Source organism: Typopeltis vanoorti, chromosome 6 (genome assembly GCF_054136105.1).
Source record: "Typopeltis vanoorti isolate ZY-2024b chromosome 6, IOZ_Tvanoo_1.0, whole genome shotgun sequence".
In the NCBI taxonomy this organism is placed as follows: domain Eukaryota; kingdom Metazoa; phylum Arthropoda; class Arachnida; order Uropygi; family Thelyphonidae; genus Typopeltis; species Typopeltis vanoorti.
In genome coordinates, this window is record NC_143554.1 from 148,865,349 (window position 1) to 148,887,925 (window position 22,577).

Consider the following 22,577-nt stretch of genomic DNA (forward strand, 5'->3'; position numbering starts at 1 on the left):
AGTATTGTATGCTAAATTGTATTCTGTTTTTTAGGATTAAATGAATGATAATTTTGATTTAGAATAAAAATAATATCAGTATTAATTACAAATACGAAACTATTATCTTTATTGAATAAAGAACGTCATTGTTTCAGTATCTTTTAATATTTTCTAGCATATTAATAAATGCATTATTACCTGGTGAAAAAAAGTCTTATAAAAGAGGACGAGGCACCAGAAGGGGCTATTAAACAAATTAGTAAAAATTGTTAAAAATATCTGATTATAACTGTTTTTTTCTTCATCTTTTTGAAAAGTGTTTACACATTTTAAATGACTGTTTAATTTATATTAACTATTAAAAATCATTAATTGAATATTATGAATGGAAAACAGAATTCATTTGTGTGTACGTTTACAGGATGAGTCAACTATCTCCTCTGAAAATGAAGGTGAATCTAAGACCGACAAGGATAAACAGTTCACTGAAGAGCTCTTCAAACACCTTGATCCAACTTTTATTGATGAAGAACTGAAAGTCAGTGATCTCTTCCGAATTAACTTCTCTAAGTGAAATTTTAGACTTTTTTTTTCACAGTTTTGTTTAATTTTCATGCATAAAATTATTTCGTTTCATATGCTCTCAAAATACTACAAAAGTTTTTTAATCCTATAGCGTGTTGATATCCTGGGTTGGGTAAGAGGTCAATAATTATTGATGGACAAGACAGAAATCATACACAGGTGTACAAAATATTGCAGCGAACTATATAAAAATCAACTAAATAATACTGCAACAGAAGTAATCAAAGACCTAAAAGCAATCTCTCCACCAGCAGAGGTCTTTGAAAATGACACCTTGGAAGAGGAGGTGAATAAGGCTATAAAACATCTCAAGAACAACAAGAGTCCTGGACATGAAAATATAATAGGCGAGATACTAAAATATGGTGGCGAATCAGTTGTAAAAGAAATACATAAGCTATCTAATGAAATATGGAGATCAGGGCATGCCCCTGAAGAGTGGAATAAATCGGTCTTGGTTGTTCTTCATAATAAAGGCAGTGCTTTGGAATGCACCAATTACAGAACTATTGCATTAATGAGTCATCTTGGCAAAGTGCTGATGAAAATACTAACAGAACTCCTGAAGGGTCATATGGAGTCACATCTTCCTGATGAGCAAGCCGGATTTCGAAAAGATCGAAGTTCAGTGCAACAAATACTCGCACTAAGACTAATAGCAGAGATTGCTCGAAGAAATAACAAAAATATATACTGCTGTTTCGTTAACTTTCAAAAAGCATTTGATAATATTGACCCAAATATAAAATGGGCTGTCTTGTAATCCTATGGTGTGGACAATAAATTGATCCGCCTGCAGAAAGATATAAACAGCTAAGCACAAGCAAAAATCATAATAGCAGGTGAGACTGAAGATTGGTTTGCCACTAGTCAAGGCACAAGACAAGAGGACTCAATATTAACAATCATCTTCATCACACATCTGGGAAGAACACTAGATAAGATTAAAGATGAAGGTGGAGGAATTTCAATGAATGGCATGAGAATAAAATACCTCTGCTTTGCAGATGACATCGTCCTGATTGAAGAAGACGCAGCAAGGCTGGAACAGACATTCCCACCCCCCCCCCCCCCCACCCCCCCCCCCCCCCACCCCCCCCCCCCCCCACCCCCCCCCCCCCCCACCCCCCCCCCCCCCCACCCCCCCCCCCCCCCACCCCCCCCCCCCCCCACCCCCCCCCCCCCCCACCCCCCCCCCCCCCCACCCCCCCCCCCCCCCACCCCCCCCCCCCCCCACCCCCCCCCCCCCCCACCCCCCCCCCCCCCCACCCCCCCCCCCCCCCACCCCCCCCCCCCCCCACCCCCCCCCCCCCCCACCCCCCCCCCCCCCCACCCCCCCCCCCCCCCACCCCCCCCCCCCCCCACCCCCCCCCCCCCCCACCCCCCCCCCCCCCCACCCCCCCCCCCCCCCACCCCCCCCCCCCCCCACCCCCCCCCCCCCCCACCCCCCCCCCCCCCCACCCCCCCCCCCCCCCACCCCCCCCCCCCCCCACCCCCCCCCCCCCCCACCCCCCCCCCCCCCCACCCCCCCCCCCCCCCACCCCCCCCCCCCCCCATTTCATTTTTCCTTCAAGGTGTTTAATTTTTTTTCAAAACATCAATTTGTTTTTTCTTTATTTTATGATGAATATTCTAAAATATAGCCCTGTGTAGCTCAGTGGAAGTGGTGCTTGCATCCTCTGCACTAAGCTGCCTGAAGATGGACTAAAGTTCAAGTCTAAACTTTCACTATAGGAACTTATCGTAAGCATTTCTTCGACCGGTTTCTGAGTTACTCGATCTCTGGCATGGTAAATTTGATTTTTTTTCTACTGAAACTCAAGGTTTTCATTCCCATGGACTCAAGAAAATCGACCGTAGAACCCTTATTATTGCATACAGGGACATGTTGTGGGTTAGTTACCAAGAGATGGCAGCACATGTTTGTCTGTCGATTCAACGGTTGTAGCTTATAATTAGTGAGAGCTATGGGCCAGCTACACTCCAAAACGTAGAGAGTGTCAAAACATCTCCCCTACTTCCTATAAGGCAGAGGTGTTCAACTCGTCGATCGCGAAGCGATTTTTGTTCGATCTCTTGTGTATTCCTCCTTACTTACAAAATTAAGTAAAACTGAAAACATAATATTTTATTTATCATTATTTTTTATTATTTTTTATTCGCTTTAAGTGTATTGCTATTGTTTATTTATTTTACGTTAAAATTGTCAAATCAGTAATTTTCTTATAAGATCAGGTAAATGAATTAATTTCGATCAGTGGAAGTCAAACAGCGAGCCGAGTGAATACAATTATAAGCAAAGTGTAAAACCTCGATTGTAGCTTAAATATTAAATATTCCAAAGCACATTACATCGATTTTTTACTTAGGTTAAGTCCCATGTGAATATTGTAAAAAAATAAATTTTGTTTGTCTCGGTATAGTTTGTATTACATGTTTTTTGTAAATAATTAACTCTTTAATAAATAACTCTTTTGAAGCTAACTGTATATACTGCTTTAATAAGAATATGTTAGGGTGTTAAAAACAAAGGAATGTTTTTGCCGCCGAAGCTATATATGGCGGCATTAGAAAGATTGTTATTGAAACTAGTATGTATGAGAAAGGCTTGCAGGCTCTAAGTGTAAAAATCTCTGAAGTCAGTCAGAAAGAGTTCAAACAACTTTCTGATGGCGGACATCTTAAAATCAAAAGAAAGCAGAGGAGAACAAACGGCGTGCTGAAATTGAAACTTAAGATGAAAGACCTATTCCGATTTTTTGGGGGTTGCAAAACTTCATGTGAGGTCTCAGACGAGGCCAAATAAAAATCGCCTGAAGCAAGCAGAAGGGGTCCCATTTCCAGAATTGCTGTCAGCGAGGAGGCCGCCTGGTCCAGAATCGCCGTCAGAGATGAGGCCGCCTGGTCCAGAGTCGCCATCAGAGAGTCTGCCCGGATCCACGTTGCTTGAGAGAAGAGTTTCCTGCTTCCAGAAAGGAACTTCTCGGTTCGAGACGTCGCAAGCGAAAGAGACTACTTCTTGGCCGCAGACAAGCTTTCAAATTGCCGAAAGGAAGAGTTCAATTGCCGGACAAAAGTTTCCAGCCCAGGTTAATATCAAATATTTACCAGTGTGTTGAGTTTTCATTATAATTTGATGAATCAAACGGCTTCACTGATATTACTCAGTTAATGGTATTTATTCGCATGGTATTTCAAGATTATTCAAGTAAAGAAGTACTTTTGAAAATTATACCATTATTGGGAAGGACTAGGGGAGAAGACATTTTTTCGGCATTTGATGAATTGTGAAACAACACAAATTTCCGCTTTTAAAACTTGTGTTTATTATTACTGATGGTGCTTCTGCAATGATAGGTAATAAATCAGACTTCATTTCATTATGTAAAAATGATGAAATATGATTTTTTAACGTACCACTGTGTTATTCACCAACAAGCACTGTGTAGTAAAAGGTTAAACGCAAAAGATGTTTTGGTTATTACATTAAAAATTTTAAATTCTGTTCGAGGAAAAGCCCTGCATCGGCGGTTATTTAAATTACAGGCAGATGATGATAGGGAACTTCTGTTGTACAATAATGTTCGCTGGCTGAGCAGATGTCAATTTTTAGAAAGATTTCTTGTATTAATTGAAGATATAAAATTTTTTTCTTGATGAAAAAGTAGATATTTATGCACCATTGAGTGAAAAAAGATGGTTGTTACACTCATTAAAAACTGCAATCAAAAACACTATAGAGAAAAGTTTAGAAACAATAACAAGAATTATTCTCATGTATTTATGTGACCAAGAATTTTCCAAATCTGATGTAACTCTCTCATAGTGCTACGAACTGTTAAACGGTCATCATTATTTCAGACCGTCCTAATTAAAGGTGCTATTGAAATTTAAAGAAAAACTCTCATTTTAAGCAAGCGAAATTTATTTTTAATGAATTTAGAAATAGAACAATACTTACTATTAGTTCTTTCCTCTTGAATTTAATTTTGCATGCAGGACACGGTTTTTGAGTTTCTGGACACTCATTCGTCCAATGCTGTTCGACGTCTTTAATACAGACCATATTGTCACACATTTCACATTTGACTGTACTGGAAGAACAGATCTTTTCATGTATCTAAGAAAGAAAGCAGTGAACTACATTAAAAGATATTCACAAAAATTAAACCTCATGTATAGAGAAATGTGCGCAAATATTCTTTTATGATAAAGTTTGAAAATAAATCCCAGAAATACCTTTAAGAGAACGATATTTTGCTAGGAAACATACCCATTTCTAGTATTTTAGCAGTCCGAATGACTTGTATCGTTAACTACGTTACTTCCGTAGTTATTATGTTTGCCAACATGCGTGTTCTTTCAAAGGTTTGTCTGTTTTACTGGGTTGCGAAAATTTGTGTTTCCGTGAAGGAAACCTTCCTCCCATCACTATCGTATTCAGTTAAAAGAAGAGAAGCGTGGAAGGATTTCTGTTCTACATGAGCACCCACAGGGTGCTCATGTAGAACAGTTCATTTAAGTTCACCTCTTGTGTTTTATTACCCAATTGAAGGAGTTTAGAATCATTGCTCGAACGTGAAAATGGTTTCATTTTTTAAAATTTTTCCCATTTGGCAGATCATACAGGTTAGTCATGAGTAATGAGGTAATAAGACTTCATTACAACCAAGTTATTATCATTTTTTTAATTGAAATTAATCGGTAGTTATTCAAAATAAAAGTTCTCTTGTCCAAATTACAGAAAACTTTATATTTTCGAATTCATATGCAAGGTGAAAATATTTTAATCGATAACACATATGATATATAATACGAGAATTACAAATAATTCTATAATTATATCGATTTATTAAATAAATGTTTAGTCACTCAATGTACACAAATCTTAATGACAACTGAGATTTCATCAAAACTATCAATTATGCTTGCTAATTACTCACAAATAACTCACAAAAAATACGTAGCAATGTTTTCTGATATTTTGAGTCATTCCGTTTTCGTCTAAAAACATAACTGACAACAACTTATGCTTCTGGTATTTGGTTTCAAAATATCTCGAAAAATATTTAGCTGGAACTATATTTGTAAATAAAAAACTGTGAAGAATAAAACACATCCTGTGCAATCTGTATATTGAAACCAGGTGATGCTCAACATCTGATCAATAATATCCCGAGTACCCAACTTTCACTCTATTATGAATACATTAATATGGCGTTGGTCCATATTTAACTGCTATAACTGTCTTCAATTTTCTTAGAAGGATTACCACTCGATTTTGGTAATCGAGTGGAAATTACTTGATGCGGTAATTTCCCTCCAGTCCTCTAGAAGAGCATTAATTAAATTGACACTGATATCGGTCCTTTTTGCCTGACTGGCAGTCAACGTTTTCCAGTATATCATAGATTTTCGATGGGTTGAGATGATATCTTTATGCAGGTGACCAAGCTTCTTCAACACCGATCTTGTCAAAGCTCTCCTGCATAGACTTTGCATCGTGGAAGAGGGCATTGTCGTGTTGCTACTGAAACATCCTTTACCGAGCTCATAAGCCTGTATGTAGAGAATTGTCTGGAATATCGTTATACGTCCCATCGACAACATTTCCTATCACAGGAACCCCTGAGTCGAACCAGAACCATGAAAACCAGGTACATACACCATGATGATCGTCCACCAATCATAACAGTTGGCACTACACGTTCGGGCATGTAGAGTTCTCCTGCCATCTGCAAAACCGAGATTCTTCCGTCGGATTATCAGATGACTAAGCGTAATTCATTAATCCAGAGAGCCCGTTTCCACTGCTCCAGAATTCAATGGCGACGAAATTTACACCTTTTCACCCGATGCTTTGCGCTGCTATTAGACTTGTGTACGGCTTCGAGGACCCGAAAACTTAAATTATTCCGCTCCCGACCTACAGTTGTGTCACTGACTTAGTGTCGAATGTTTAGATTCACGATAGAAGACCGTTTCGCGCTACGCGCTTCGGAACTCGGCGGTACCTCTCTTCAGAGTTTTATGACCTACCAGTCGCCATTGTGCTATTGCTGCTCCTGTTCCCACTTCACAGAAACTTCAGTTACGGTTACTCGAGGAAGTTGTTGCACGGAGAATTTCAATTACTCTTTTACTCAAACACTCTGCTTATATTTTCTGCAATGACTGATGATTAATCAGCTAATTTATAACATTACATCGCTGGACATCACGAATTAACGACACACCTCTTCTCATGAAGTGCATGCAGCTGTACTTTGTCTTTACTTTTGTTACATGTGTACAATGTGGTCCGTCTCTGGTCGCAATATGTGAGTAAGATGCAGATGTCTTTTTACTTTTTTTCAAGAAAGCTGGAATCGGCTTTAGGCTAATTCTTGAGCTGTTTTGCGATTTTAATGAGTAAAGTCAAGGCTTTTATCACGCATATCTCCATAGTAATTCTATTGTTTCTACAATTAACGACCAGAAACGCGGTGTCACAAGGCTGTATATTTTATCGAGATCATCGTTATCTAGTCAGCTTAGATAAGATATCCATTAAAATTCGTTACAACAGAAAAACATTGACTGAACAATAAACAGAACTGTTTTCATATATTTATGTGGCGTGGCTAAAACGTTCCAGATCTGATATAACTTAATTTCAGTGTTATGAACTGTGAAATAGTAATTATTATTTCTGACTGTCCAAAACGATGGTGTTACTGAACTATCAAGAAACATTTTCATTTTGATCTAAGCCTGAATTATTTTTAATCAATTTCTAAACAGAGCCACACTTACTGGTAGCATTTTCCACGGGGACATAATTTCACTGCCAGGGTATGACTGTCGTGTTTCTGGACACTCATTCTTGTGTCGTTCCATGTCATTTATGAAGACCACGGGGTCACACTTTTCGCATTTGACTCTACTATCGGAACACTTCTTTTTGTGTGTCTAAGAAAGAAAACAGATAACAATTATAAAGAATAAAATTACACAGATTTCATTTTAAAGGATAAAGTTTCGTAACAATTAAATTAAATATACTTAAATACGAGAAAAACGTCTTCAATGGTAAACTCCAATATTTACATGAGGGCGTATAATTTTTGCCATGTTTGCATGCCACAAATTACTTCTTCAAACACTGTGACATTACTGGATTCGAAAATTCTACTCTCTGTTCCTTTTAATATTACGTTCAATGACCTGAATCCGTCAAGAAACGATTTCATATAAACATAGTTAACGAGATAGATAATAAAAGTAGATGGACGAGAATAAACCTTTCGAAGTTTTCTGTGTTTCCAACACGCATATTTTCTAGGTAAGTTGATGTAATAATAATAATAACAATAATAATAATAATAATCATAATTTAACATTAACATTTTTTAAACATTTTATTATTTCTCAGATAAATTACATATATTATATGAAGACAATTATGCATAACAAATACTTTCTCGTACATAAAGTTTTTTTTAAATAATAATAACAACAATAACTGTTTACAACATATGTTATTATAATATTCATAATGATGATTATTACAGATGTTTCTTTGCAATTTTACACTCTATATATACAATACCAATGGATATAATCACTCTATATTGCTTACTTTTGTTACAGTTATTACATACAATACATACATTTGATTACATATGGTATATTACTTACATTTGTTTATATATGAGACTTATATTACATACATTTGTTTGCATATAATACATACATTACATACCTTGGTTACATATGATACATCTTGGATGAGAACTAATTTCACTGCTTTCATTCTCGAAGCTTATATGTAAGCTTATCTGAGGATGACACCAGTTAGTTATTATTTATTGTTTTTTTTTTTTTTGGATGTGTTGGGAAGCTACAAAATCTATGATTGAGAAATTCTCGTGGGTGCATCACACACACACGTACGCACGCACGCACGAACGCCGCACGCACGCGCACACACACACAGACTAACATGGAAGCATTGATGCGTCGCTGAATCGTGTTTCTTTAAGTGTGTATGGTATTTTGGGTCTCTAAGGACATCGTATGTCCTTAGAGCTCTTTTCAGGCTATTGTAGTTTGCAAGGTTTGTCTGTTCAAAAGGTAATTTTCTTATCACGTCTGGGATGTAGAAGTTTCGCGTGGCCTTTCTGTAGAGATTATTGTATTTATATCTGATATAATTAGTAGTCTAAGGGCTTGTTATACGGTATGTATTTCTGACTGTCCTGTACTTGGCATCGAAATAATGTTTTAGCAAAGCTGCATAGTGACATAAATGTTTTGCTGTCAGAATTTGTGTTCTGACATTGCAGTGTATATAAGGTCGTTATTTTCTCTTTGTTCACAAAAGATCAGTTTTATCATTTTGTACTGAAGCGACATTAATCTATTTAATTTGTAGGCTGTACAGAAGGCATACGTTGTTATAGCGTATCTTAGTATATTTTGGCATAGTACTTTGTATATTAGTGTTTTTAGGCATAAGAGAACTATGTCTTTTAACCTGTAGAGTTTGCCACTTATTGTTCGGATTTTGTTGTGTAGATGGTTTATGTGGCTATTCCAGTTCATATCTGCATAGAAGTAAATTCGAAGGTATCGTATTGTTTCAAACTGAGTGATTGTAGTGGTTTTGCTGTTCTGTGTGTTTTTTATGTTGGAAAGGGGATGTTGGATGGTCATATATTTGTTATCAACTGGTCGTGTCAGTGGATTTCTGAATATCATTAATTTTGTCTTTTCTGAGTTTTAGATGTATGGAGTTTTCCGTGAGCCAGTCTGTGATCAAATTTATGTCATGATGCATATTTGTTTGGGCTATGCTTCCGTTATTATGGATGGATATTATTCCTGTATCGTCTGCGTATTGGACTATCTTACCTTTGAGTGGTAGCTGATTAATATCGTGCATGTAACTGTTGAATAGAGTTATGGAGAGTACAGCTCCCTGTGGGACTCCACGGGTTACTGGTAGCCCTCTGCTTCGGTATGACCCGATACGTGTGATATGCTTTCTATTTTCAAGGTAGTTTGTAAACCACCTGTGAAGAGGCCCGTCTATTCCAACATGCCTCAGCATTTCTAATAAGATTTGATGTGTAAGTGTATCGAATGCTTTAGTTAGATCAATAAAGACTACCATGGCAATTTTGTTTTTGTCTAAGGCGGTATTAATTACGTCTGTAAAGTCTTCCAAGAGAGATGTTGTTCCCTTATTTTTCTGAAAACCATATTATGTTTTGGGGATAATATGAACGATCTCAGTGTATGCTGTGAGTTTCTTCAGTATGATCTGCTCCATAATTTGAATGATAATTGGTAATATTACTATTGGTCTGTAATTGCTGATTAAATTTCTTTTTCCATGTTTGTAAATGGGTGTGATTATATCGGTCTTTAGTATACTTGGTATCTGACCTGTTTTAAATATTTTATTTATTAATTTTAGTAGGATAGGACTTAAACTAGTTGCATGTTGTTTTATATCTTTAGGTATAAAACTTTACCTGATACCATCAATTTCTGGGCCTTTGTTTGGTTTGATTTGATGTATTGCAGAGAGAAGTTCTGCTTCTTTTATGGTTGGGAACCATAATGTCTGTTTTGAGTGTGGTCCAAGTGGAGGGTCCGTTTTGTGATTGGGGGAATATTTCTGTGCAGTTCTTGGATGGAGTCTGCAAAGTGTTAGTTAAAGTCATTTGCTAGTTGTTGGATAGGTTTTGCGTCTTTCATGAAGCTGTGTTTTATGATTTCGGAAACGGTGGTTTTGGGAACAAAATCTAGCATCTCATTGATCAGATGGCAAGTTTGTTTCATGTTGATTTGTGCAGTGGTTAGTTTGTCTCTGTAGTTGCTTATTTTGCATTTCTGATTTGTGTTGTAAGTTGATTCCCTGTTATCTTATATTCAGTTTTTAAGGCTGTGTTATTTGGATATCGCTTTAATTCTTTCCGTTAAGGGTCCTTTCTGTGTATTTCTAGGATTACGTTTTGTGTTATCCAAGGATTTTTTGTTGTTTTTGAACGAATTCTGACTTTCTTTGTAGCTTTCTTATATATTTCCTCCAGTGTGAGTTTAATGTTGTTGTATAAGATATCTGCTGAATCTGATGCCAGGTGTTCCCAGTCTTTTTTCTTATTTCGTGGTTGACTATTTCTTCATCTATTATTGTTTTCTTTTGCTTTTCTTCTGTGGGACATTGCATGGATCTTGTCTTGGTGTGCAAGTTTAGAGCGGTGAAGCAATGTTCTGCTACTTTGCACTTTATGACTGATGCAGTGTAACTGGTTGGTGGTACTCGGACGTTTATATGATCTAGACAGGAGGCAGTGATAGTATTTCCGAATATTTCTTCTCTCGTACATGATCTTATTGTTGGTATTAGATTATACATGGATAGCATGTCTAGGTATTGTACAGGGTGGTTCTGGTTTTGGTTTGCAATATTTATGTTTATGCCGCCAATTATCATTAGGTATTCGGTTGAGCCTATTTCTTGGCTTGAAAGCCAGCAATTGAGTTCGTACAAGAATTTTATCATGTTTAGGTTTGGTGGCCTGTAAATAGCATTTAGTATTATGGGATGCTGTCTATTGGTGGTATTAGTGATTTCGAGGCAAAGGGTTTCAGCATGCTCAAACTGATAATCCGTTTCTTTTGCTATTAACTTTTGTTTGATAAGTTAGATAGGGCTCAATGGCCTCGCCTACTTCCCGTATACGGGAATAAAAAGGCGTTAGCTGATTTTTTTATTTTATTTTTTTAATATTAATATTCTACCCCCTCTTTTTATTTGGCAGCATGATCTATGTTGTTGGAAGCCTGGAATTTGGAAAGCAGTCGCTTCGTCATTAGTTATGGATACTTCTGTAAGAATCTATATATCAATAATATCAGGGTAATTCCTCAGATCAGCCTGTTACAATAACCAATGTTTTCGGATGCTTCTGATGTTAATATGCAAGAATGAGAGACCTCTCGCTTGTACTGTGTGCTGTTTCCCTGCATCAAGCGATTCGAAAGTACAATTACTGATGTATTCTGGTGTAATTACATCTATCTGATGGTTCACATTCATTTTTGTTGTGTTGAATCTTATTGAACTAAGTTGGAGCCTTTTGTTTCACTCTGGCAACCTATCTATAAATTCCGAGATTTTTATTTGTATAGACTTTGAAGTCTGTGACTTTCTCAGGAATATTTTGCCGTCTTTGATCCATAAAAATTGATACTTTTTTCTGTTTTTTATTTTCTTGCTTGGTTCAAAACATTCTGATTGAAAGGTGTTAAATGCTCAGATAGAAAGATTGGCGTATTGTCTTGCGATGCATTTAATTCCTTGACTACTGGTTTTTTCAGCTGCTGGCTTTTATGAGATTGCCTCTTGTAACATTGCTCGTCAAATGAACTATGACTGGGTCATAGTTCATTTGCGGGTCGTGGCCAGCCTGGTTTTTTGTTCTTCCTAAGAAACCGATTTATGGTCTGAATATCATTATGCTCTGGAGCATGTCAACTACATGGCCTAACTTTAAAACTACGTTTCTCAGATTATCTATGGATTCAGTTTCTGGAAGACCGTTTATGACTAGGTCTTCTTTATGTTGTTGTTGGTTTAAAACTTCGTAGTTTCAGGGAATTAAATTCTTGACAGAGTACCGATGTCTTTTATCAATTTGTGCTGCCTGTCAGTTAATGCGTCAATGCTGCTGTTTTAATGTCTTTTCCCATTTATAAGATTTCTTCGATTTTTGAATAATTAAATTTAACAAACTTTTCATATTCTCTAATTTTTTGTTATTTCTTTATTCTGTTTATGAAATAGTTCTTGGACAAGATCTACCAAACTGGCTTATATATTTTCTAAACCTTTTTCTAGTAATAAATTTATGGAACTCAAATTATAAGACTCACTGGTATTTTTTTTTTGTCTGTTCAGTTCATCGTCCCCTTCTTCCTCCAGCATAATAATTTCCGTTGTGGGTGGTGGCGTGTCTTTGTCCTCTCTGCAGTATAGGCATTTTCTTTCTCTCACTTGGCATTGGATTTGCATTGCCATGTTGTATCTGAGAGTCCTTAACATGTAAAGTGAAGATTCCTAAGGCATTTCCTGCAGGTTATATGACTTCCATCAGACGATAATTCCTTCGGGCATGTGTTGCACTTCATGGCTCACCTTTCTTCTCTTGGACAACTGTAAAGATGGCGACGTCCTTTGTTCTATGCTCGTTATTGACCACGGTGAACTCTGCTCAATTTTCAGCACACTCAAAATTTGGGTTTCACTTGGCTGATTTCAATGAATTATATGTCACTTACTTTAGTGTGAAAAGAAGAGTTACTTTGTGACACTTTTAAATTAACCACAGGAGTTTGAACCACATTAAAGTATAAAAACTGGACAAGCGATACAACCATGCAACCGTTTTTGTAATAAATAATAATAATAATATTTAACAGGTTTTTATGCTTTACTAGGTGCCTGAAATTTGATATTCTCTGTTGAAGGAAATATCACTAATTGAAGATAATATGAGAATAAAAAAACGTCTTAGCCAAAAGAAGTCATTCTGTCATCTACAGGTGCGATATTACGCTATAGATTCGCCTGTTCTTGTTTATTGCCACAATTGCAGAACTTGAGAATCATTACTCGGATGTATCATGTTTTTTTTTTAACAATTTCATTTTAAAATATCTCACTAGACCAGACATATTTTCCCATTTGGCAGAAAGTACATGGTCCAAGAGTAATAACGTTATACAAGTTCATTATATCCGTGTGAATTGAATTTGAATCAATTTAACGGAAAATAATCTGAAGTTATTCTTCTTCCCATAATTTATTTCAGGTCAGTAGTCCTGTACTAATTAATTTATATCTGTTTTGTATTTTTGGGAGTCTGCTATTGTCAAATTCGATTTAAATTTTCTAACCATTTTTTTTATATAAATTTAATTATATAATAGTTAATTGATTTTATATTCAGGAATCGTAAAAGTTATTCTTTTGTTTTATGGTCACATTTGGTATATTCAGTTGTTTTTTTTTGTGAAATTTCATTTCATTTGTAAAATTCGTTTTTCATCTTTCTTTTTTATGGTCCATGTTTCACTTTCACATAATAAAGTTGTTTTAGTCAGTACGTTATTCTGGTGTGTTTTTTGTAGCAAGGATGGTATATTATATTATTTATTATGTTGTTAACTTTAACAAAATTTGATATCTAAATACCTATAGACGTTATTCATAATTTAAAAAAAATTTTTTTCAGAAACTTACCTGAAGGTTTTCTTTTTTGATTTGTTGTTCACAGAACGGACAACTCACATATATATTTTGATAAGCAAAGCTAGTATGGCTTGTATAGTTCTCCGTTTTCACTTTAGGAACACAAATCACGCATATATTTGGACAAGTAGAGTTAGTATGTTTTGTATAGTTCTTCCTTTGCACTTTAACATGACACTTTTCGCAATAAACCATTACCAATTTACAAATTGTGATGTGTTCCTGAAAAACAAAAGTGCTTTTGAAGCAATACTGTAACAAAAGGAATGGTTTTGTGTAATTGAATTAAAACAGGTATTCATCAGGTTATTAGATACAATTAAAGAACAGTTTGAAGATGAATATAAGACTACAAGAGTTGGTATTCTGGAAGATTGGTGATTTGTATTGTGCAGGATGGTCATAAGAGAAAGAGTGGTGCAGTGGACTGTTTTCAGAAAAATTGTAAAATGCCATTGACATGTAGGAGAGTGAGTAGGCAAAAGAACAAAATTGTGAAAAACATCAGTATTACTTGCAAAGTCTGAGAATAAATAACTGCCATCATACGCAAGGTGTGTCCCCTTCAGAATGATGGCAATTCAGTTGCACAAATAAGAAGACAAACAAAGTGAGACCACATTAGTTAATAATAATTAACTTCATTGGGATGTAAAAGATAGGAAGTCATGCTGAGGACCAAATAACGCAACATAACAACTGTGGTCACAAATATATTTGTGCCAGAGACCATTTTCCACCTTCTTTATTAGATAAAACACATATTACAGAGTTCTGAATGCTTTAATGAATCCCCGGAACATTTTCGTGAAAAACCAGTTTTGCAGAAACGTCTGCGATTCCCCAGAATCCATACTAGAATCCGTAACTGACCTCGGAATCAATACTTGAGAACGTTTCTTAATTGAGGAGAATGAAGAAAGCCCAGATGTTGCGTGTCATTGGTTTACTTCAGCACTTTAGAAAAAAGTGAGGTTAGTGCAGTTGAAAGGTCATTAGGTCACAGTAAAAAGATTCATTATCATTTTTAGAAATATCTTGAATTTGAGGCAATTTCAGTGCTATAGGATAGATACTGCTGAACTAGTAGAAAATGAAAACACAACACAGAACAAGAGTCCACTGTAGTATGGGGGTCACTTCTGACCAGATCAAGATAAGATGAGGAATCGTGACGCGATTGGTTGATGACGTCATTGTGTGTGACGTCGTGAGTTTGGAATGTTTGGAATTTCCCTGAGGGCATATGTGTCAATGGGTTCAGTTCTTGTGTTTTGGTTGGCATATGGAATTATGGGTGATGCTAGAGATAAGGATTCTTGTTGTGATTGGTGGGACACTTTGAACCACATGAAGATCAAGATAAGATAAAGAATCGTGACATGGATATTTGTTGTTATTGATTTTGGAATATTTGGTATTTTGCTGGGCTGCACATCTGTCAGAAACATCACGTGGTGTTTTAGGTTCGTTTGTTGAATTGTGGGTGATATTTCGAGATAAGAATCTTGACGTTATGTGTTTGAAAATTTCTGGGGAACATATCTCTCACTCTCTCTGTGATATCACATGGTGTTTTGGTTTAGCTGTGGAAGTGTGGGCGATGTTTTTGAGATAAGATATCTTGGAATTTTCCCAGGGTGACACACATCTGTCATTGTCGTCATGTTTTGTTTGGTTGTCTATAGATAGGTGTACTAATATCCAATACAATATGGGGTATTTCTCTCCTCTTAATGGTTGGGAATTTTTAGAGTAGAGTCGTGATGGTGGCCATGTTTAGGGTTTTCTGAATAATTTTATTATATGCTAATGTCACTTAAACATGCAGTTTTTGCTTTTATAGATGGCTGTACTAATTTTCCAATACATTTCGGGTATTTCTTTCCTGTTAAAGGGTGGGAATTCTTAGAGAAAGTCGTGATGGCAGTCGTGTTTCGAGCTTTTCTGAATAAATTAATTATACTGGTGTCCCTTAAACACACACACACGCACACACACACACACACACACACACACACACTAGGCATGAAAAGTCGCCAATGTATCCATGTTGATACTCTAATATGTACCCTATGATTATTCTTATAAAAAAAAATATTCAGTGTTAGAATTATGCTTACTGAAACATACGAGCATAGATTATTGAATTACAATTAGCAATTGTTATGTTTAAGTTAAAAATAAATTAACTAAATTATTAAACTAAATAAATTAGCTAAATTTATTTATTCTTCGTTACCGTCGGTATTTATTGGTGTAGTAAATTAATACTTACATTTAATTTTTAAAACCAATATTGACTATTAATTTTACCTGCGATTCCTTCTGCTCTTAGCCTATTTCTGAATTTTTTTATTTTTTTCTTTCTTTAGCATTAGTAAATTTTAAGTAATGGATATTTCCGAGAAACAAGGTTTTTGACCTGGCCCTTGTGTAGTTTTTTTTTTTTAGAAATTACTTTTACCAGCACAGCAAATAAATAGTTATTTCTTATTATTTCAAATGAATATTAGCTCTGTAATATATATTTTGTTAATTTCTATGTTACCTTTTATTTGACTGTAATATTATTGATGTCCGAGCGGTTAGCCAAGTGGCTTTGCACTTCACAACCATATGCCTGGGGAAGTAGTGTCCTAGGTTCGATTCCCGTCGATGACGTGAGGAGCTGAAGGATCTTCCTCAGCCATAGCCAAGTTAGCCAGTTTTGGGCACGGGCAGTAGGGTTTTTTCTGCCAGTTTGTCTGGTGTTTTTCATCCTGCAAGCAGGCAAACCGGCCCCGTGAACACAGGTATTCAACCAAGAAAACCTTGAGGCATAGGAGTGGCCATTCTATCCTCGTATATCGGTTACAAAATCCAAGCATGGTTGGAAGGCTTTGGGCCTTAAAGGCCTGCTAAAGCCATTGGGATAGATAGAATATTATTAACAAATGACTCTGTAAAATAGTCAAATTCTTACAGTATTTTAACTTTTCAGGTGAAATCTTCTCCACTAAATTCTGTCTATTAATTTAATACCCGATTATTCCTTTTGCTTACAAGATATGAATATTTCACATGAATATTAGCTCTGTAATATATACAGGGTGTTCGGGATAAATTTGACAGTTTCGTAAGGAAAAAGAAAATCTTCTTTGTATCTATTAAATTTAATGAATTGACAAAAAAACATTACAGGCAGAGTTAATTACAATACTATCAACAAGATTTACTCAAAATAACCACCATTAGCATCGATCACAGCTTCAATTCTGCTTCGGAACCTCGAACAAGCTGATGCTACAGTCTCCCTGGGAAGGGCCGCAAAAACTGTTTTAATTTTATCCATTAACTGGGCTTTTGTATTACTGGAAGTGCGATTGGTGTCTTTTTCAACTGCGCCCCATACAAAATAATCCATGGGGTTAAGGTCTGGGGAGTTTGGAGGCCAAACATTTGGACTGGTGAAGTCGTAGAAATTTTCAGACAACCATTTTTGACTTTTCCCAGAGGTGTGGCAAGGGGCCGAATCCTGCTGCCTTACATACGGCCTACCATTGGCTACCCTTGTTATCCAGGGCTTGACTACAGTTAGCAACTCCACGAACAAAGCCCGAATTCCAATGCCAGGGTTCTTCAACACCTGTTCCTGCAGATTTGCGAGGAATTCTGCTGTACGAACGCAATCAGATCGTCTGCTAGGGATCTTTCTTCTTGCTACATCCTCGTAGTCACCATTGCAAGTCTCTAGTTCATGCCTGATTGTTTTTACTGTATTCAGGGAGCATTGGGCAGCAGTCGTAATATCCTTATTTTGATGGCGGGCACGAATCATCATGATACAAGTTATTCTCTTCCATGATTCAGATGGGTTCCAGCTATCCATCCTTTCTGACATCTTGTATATGAATGAAGAAGGGTCCAAACTTTTAAATGAAGAGAAGTGTGTGTTAATACATGTAACTTATGGAAAAATATAATTAATTATAAATATGTCAAATTTATCCCGAACACCCTGTATATACTTTGCTAATTTCTATGTTACCTTTTATTTGACTGTAATATTATTAACAAATGGGTCTGTAAAATAAAATAGCCAAATTCTTACAGTATTGTAACTTTTCAGGTGAAATTTTCTACACTAAAATTCTGGCTATTATTTTAATAGCCGAGTATTCCTATTGCTTCATAGAGTTGACAGTTTCTTGAAATATTTGAGGGGTTGCATGAACAAATAACACTTTCAAATCAGCGAGTCAAAAAAAAAATGTTATCGTCTTTCTTAAATTTGTATAACACATCAACGACACCCAATTTGTTCATTTAAATTTACACATTTTATTTGAATGAAATATTATATACAAATTGTATTTACTGAATCCAACAATACAGAAAATAAATAAATAAATTGAAAAATACATAAAAGGTTCTTCCCATGCTTGTGGTGCCATCATGTGGTTTTTGACAATGTGGTTCTCATCTGAAAGTTAATTTTTCATTTGGTGTCGTTGGGAATTCATTACTGTAGTAAAATTAAAAAAAAAAAGAAAAAAATCAGCTAACACCTTTTTATTCCCGTATACGGGAGTAGGCGAGGCCATTTAGCCCTATCTAACTTTTGGAGACTGAGTGGGCAGTTCAATCTCCACTGGTACTAATCAGAGATAGATGGCCCAAGGCTATCACTAATTAAGTGGTATACACAGTGAAGAGAGACTGCTCAAATGTGCCGCCATCTTGTGATCCCTAACCCTAACACAATATATTTAATGTCTGAAATAATATGGGTTCTACAGTCGATTTTCTTGAGTTTACGGGACGAAAAACCCGAGTTTCTGGGAGGAAAAACCCGCTTGCCCGTGCCAGAGATCGACTAACTCGGGAACCGGTCGCAAAAAGGTTTAGCAAAATTTCCTCTAATTCCCGACTAGACTCGAAACCAAGTATTCTTTCGTGCGGTCAAGCCCCGTGGTATGCAAACGCCACATCCACTGAGCTACACAGGCTTTGTAGTAAAATTAAGGGTTGTATATTTATTTCTTTGAATCCAATACATATACTTCTGAGAATTATTAAAAGCACAGAATCTTTCGTTATGTTTCCAAAAGCATTTAAATCAAGAACAGGCCTCCCTATTAACTTCGTTAATGTTTTTGATTTTTCTCTTCCTTTGGCAAGTAATATATGATATTTGCATGTTGATTCTATCATCCAATCTCTTAGTTTGTCCAAAGCTAGTGAACCAATTTCCCACTTCAGCTGATGGTTATATTTTATTAACCAAGTATTCTGTTTTTTTACTCTTTCAGGTAATTCTTTCCAACTACAAGGTGATATTGTCAATGCATACCTTACATTAATTCCATCAGAAATACAAATTTCTTTAGGAAATAAATTTGAACTCTTATTCAAAAGAAACTGGCAGTCGATTATCCCAATGATAACTGAAAATTCGTATTTTTCACCCACTGTCGATTTTTCATAATCGTTTTCCTGTATTCTTCTTCTTTTTCTATTACTTCATATGGCGCCACAAATAAAGTTATTTATTATTATTTCACTGATTATTAGCTCTGATCGTATACTTTATGGTAACATTCGTTTCCAAAATTCTAAACAATTAGTAATTTTCACAAAGAAACTTTCAAGGAATTTGTGGCTCATCCATTATTTTTACATTACCAAACACAAATCACAAAACAGCAGCTGCAGGGGATGAACGATTACCTTAAGTCCGAAGTCTCTATGGTATTTTCTTATAGTACTGTTTACACTTACCATGGCCTACCCTGACCATTCCTTCAAAAATGAACCTTTTGCACAGATGAATCAACGACATGTTTTCACATGCTGTTGGATATACTGTTGGTGTGTTTTTATCTTACATTGTGTAGGGAAAGGTAATTTGTATAGGTGTTATCTGGAGATTACAAACATTTTCTCTATGCCAAACATTTAAGAAGAATTAAAGTCATGTTTTGTTGGGTCAATTAGGTGCTTCTCTCTCTCTCTCTTTCTCTCTGTAAAATAACCAAATTCTAACAGATCGTATTTTCGATTATGTTAACGATTTGTTTTCAGATAACTCAAATAATGTCAATAGATAGCATTAGACAATTTCTAAAATAATCAGTACATGGATATTACTTTTCAACACTTTTTTTCCCATCTTGGCATTAATTTCACAGTTGTGATTGTTTTTGAAATAACTAAACTGAATTGCATTAAGATATAAAGTTGTGGATTTAAATATCAAGATATAATCAGAATAACTGAGTAAAAATTCACTGTGGAAAAACACAACAAAAACACAATTTATTTTTCTGAAATACTATTTACAAGTATATAAACTGAGAAAAATTCAAAACATGTAATTACCTAAAAATATTTCACAATATTTAGTTTAGACTCCTAACATTTTCCAAAGAGTTCAATGAATCAAATTTTTGTTACTCACTGTTTCTTGGTTACATTACATCGAAATATCTGGTCACGCAAAAGAATTTTTAAATCAGATACCATTGTAACCACACTTCCATACATTTGATATTGTGTCAGTCTGGAAATGACACCATGCCTCCCTAAACATTGTGTATTCTTTTGTCAGGAAATATACAAAAACAGTTTTTGTAAAATGTTCGTAAATGTCCCAAAATAAAGAATCACTAAAATATATCTCCAAAAGATAAGCTTATTCATCTCCACTAGGCTGAGCAGACATCTTCTGGAGGAGAGGGGAGAGACTAGGGTGATGTGGTTAGGTGGGGGAGCATTGCAGGGAAGACATCTGTCACCCTCTGTGATATCACAGAAAGAGAGACATATGTTCCCCAGAAATTTCCAAACACATAACGTCAATTCTTTTCATGTTTTGTTTGGCTATGGAATTGTGAGTGATGTTTTTGAGATAAGATATCTTGGAATTTTCCCAGAGTGACACACGTCCATCATTGTCGTCATGTTTTATCCAACAGCATGTAGAAACATGTCTGTGAATCATCTGTGCAAAAGTTTCATTTTGGAAGCAATGGTCAGTTAAGGGTCAGGTAAACAGTACTATAAGGAAAAATAAATGAGTCAAGTGTCTTTGCAGTTACGACAATTCGTTCATCCTGTGAAGTTATCATATTGTGTTGTGGTGATTGGTATCCAGGAAAGTAAAGAACCTAATGGGTGAGATACAAAAGTCATTGAAAATTTCTTTCTTCAGGAAAATAGCACGAGACAACACTCTTCACCTAGCTCTAAAAGGATGGAAACCGATTATTATTTTAGAAGACATGTACATTGTGATGTATTTATCCAGGACCACTTGGAAAAAATTACGCAGGAAGTGGTCTGATATCCTCGGCTACTTGCAAAGAAGAGTTGACTACGAAATGGACCTCGGTGAGTGTTATATTCTGAAATGCCAAGATGGGGAACTCAACATTTTATCCAATTCGATAAAGATTCTTTATTTTGGGACATTTACGAACATTTTTCAAAAACTGTTTGTGTATATTTGCTGACAAAAGAATACACAGAATGTTTAGGAAGGTATGTTTTCATTTACAGACTGACACAATATCAAATGTATGGAAGTGTGGTTACCATGGTATCTGATTTAAAAATTCTTCTGCATGACTAGCTATTTCGATGTAATGTAAACAAGAAACAGTGAGCAACAAAAATTTATTCATTGAACTCTTTGGAAAATATTAAGAGTCTAAACTAAATATTGTGAAATACTTTTAGGTAATTACATGTTTCGAATTTTTCTCAGTGAATATACTTGCAAATAGTATTTCAGCAAAATAAAATGTGCATTTGTAAACTTAAATGAACAAAGATGTGTGTTTTTGTTGTTGTTTTTCCACAGTGAATTTTTACTCAGTTATTCTGATTAGATCTTGATATTTAAATCCACAACTTTATATCTTAATACAATTCTGTTTAATTATTTAAAAAAAAATCACAACTGTGAAATTAATGTCAGGATGGGAAAAAAAAAGTGTTGAAAACTAATATCCATGTATTGATTATTTTAGAAATTGTCTAATGCTGAATATTGACATTATCTGAATTATCTGAAAACAAATCGTTAACATAATCGAAAATCCGAACTGTTAGAATTTGGTTATTTTACAGAAAGAGAGAGAGAGAGAGAGAGAGAGAGAAGCACCTAATTAAACCAACAAAACGTGACTTTAACTCTTCTTTAAAGTTTGGCATAGAGGAAATGTTTGTTCTCTCCAGATAACACATATACAAATTTTACCTTTCGCTACATAAAGTAAGATAAAAACACACCAACAGTATATCCAACAGCATGTGAAAACACGTAGTTGAGTCATCTGCACAAAAGGTTCATTTTTGAAGGAACGGTCAGGGTAGGGCATGGTAAGTGTAAAGAGTACTATATGAAAATACCATAGAGACTTCGGACTTAAGGTAATCATTCATCCCCTGCAGCTGCTGTTTTGTGATTTGTGTTTGGTAATGTAAAAATAATGCGTGAGCCACAAATTCTTTGAAAGTTTCTTTGTGAAAATTTCTAATTGTTTAGAATTTTGTAAACGAAAGTTACCATAAAGTATACAATCAGAACTAATAATCAGTGAAATAATAATAAATAACTATTTATTTATGGTGCCATATGAAGTAATAGAAAAAGAAGAATGAAGGGAAACGATTATGAAATATCGACAGTGGGTGAAAAATACAAATTTTCAGTTAT

General features: G+C 35.7%; 3 protein-coding genes across 3 annotated transcripts in view; 1 reads left to right on the plus strand and 2 right to left on the minus strand.

The window, feature by feature from the left end:
* LOC150106078 (uncharacterized) overlaps positions 1-556 on the plus strand; it is a 36,822-nt gene extending 36,266 nt beyond the window's left edge. Inside the window, exon 11 of the mRNA XM_090393909.1 lies at positions 404-556. Within this exon, the coding sequence (XP_090250035.1) occupies positions 404-556 (153 nt within the window). The remainder of the gene's footprint in view (positions 1-403) is intronic.
* LOC150106077 (uncharacterized) overlaps positions 1-22,577 on the minus strand; it is a 103,958-nt gene that overhangs the window by 41,852 nt on the left and 39,529 nt on the right. The gene's annotated exons all lie outside the window — the stretch shown is intronic.
* Positions 4,293-22,577, minus strand: part of LOC150106079 (uncharacterized) — a 31,896-nt gene continuing 13,611 nt past the window's right edge. Inside the window, exons 3-6 of the mRNA XM_090393910.1 lie at positions 13,865-14,095; positions 7,363-7,518; positions 4,529-4,687; positions 4,293-4,301 (exon numbers count right to left, since the gene is read on the minus strand). Of these exons, the coding sequence (XP_090250036.1) occupies positions 4,293-4,301; positions 4,529-4,687; positions 7,363-7,518; positions 13,865-14,095 (555 nt within the window). The remainder of the gene's footprint in view (positions 4,302-4,528; positions 4,688-7,362; positions 7,519-13,864; positions 14,096-22,577) is intronic.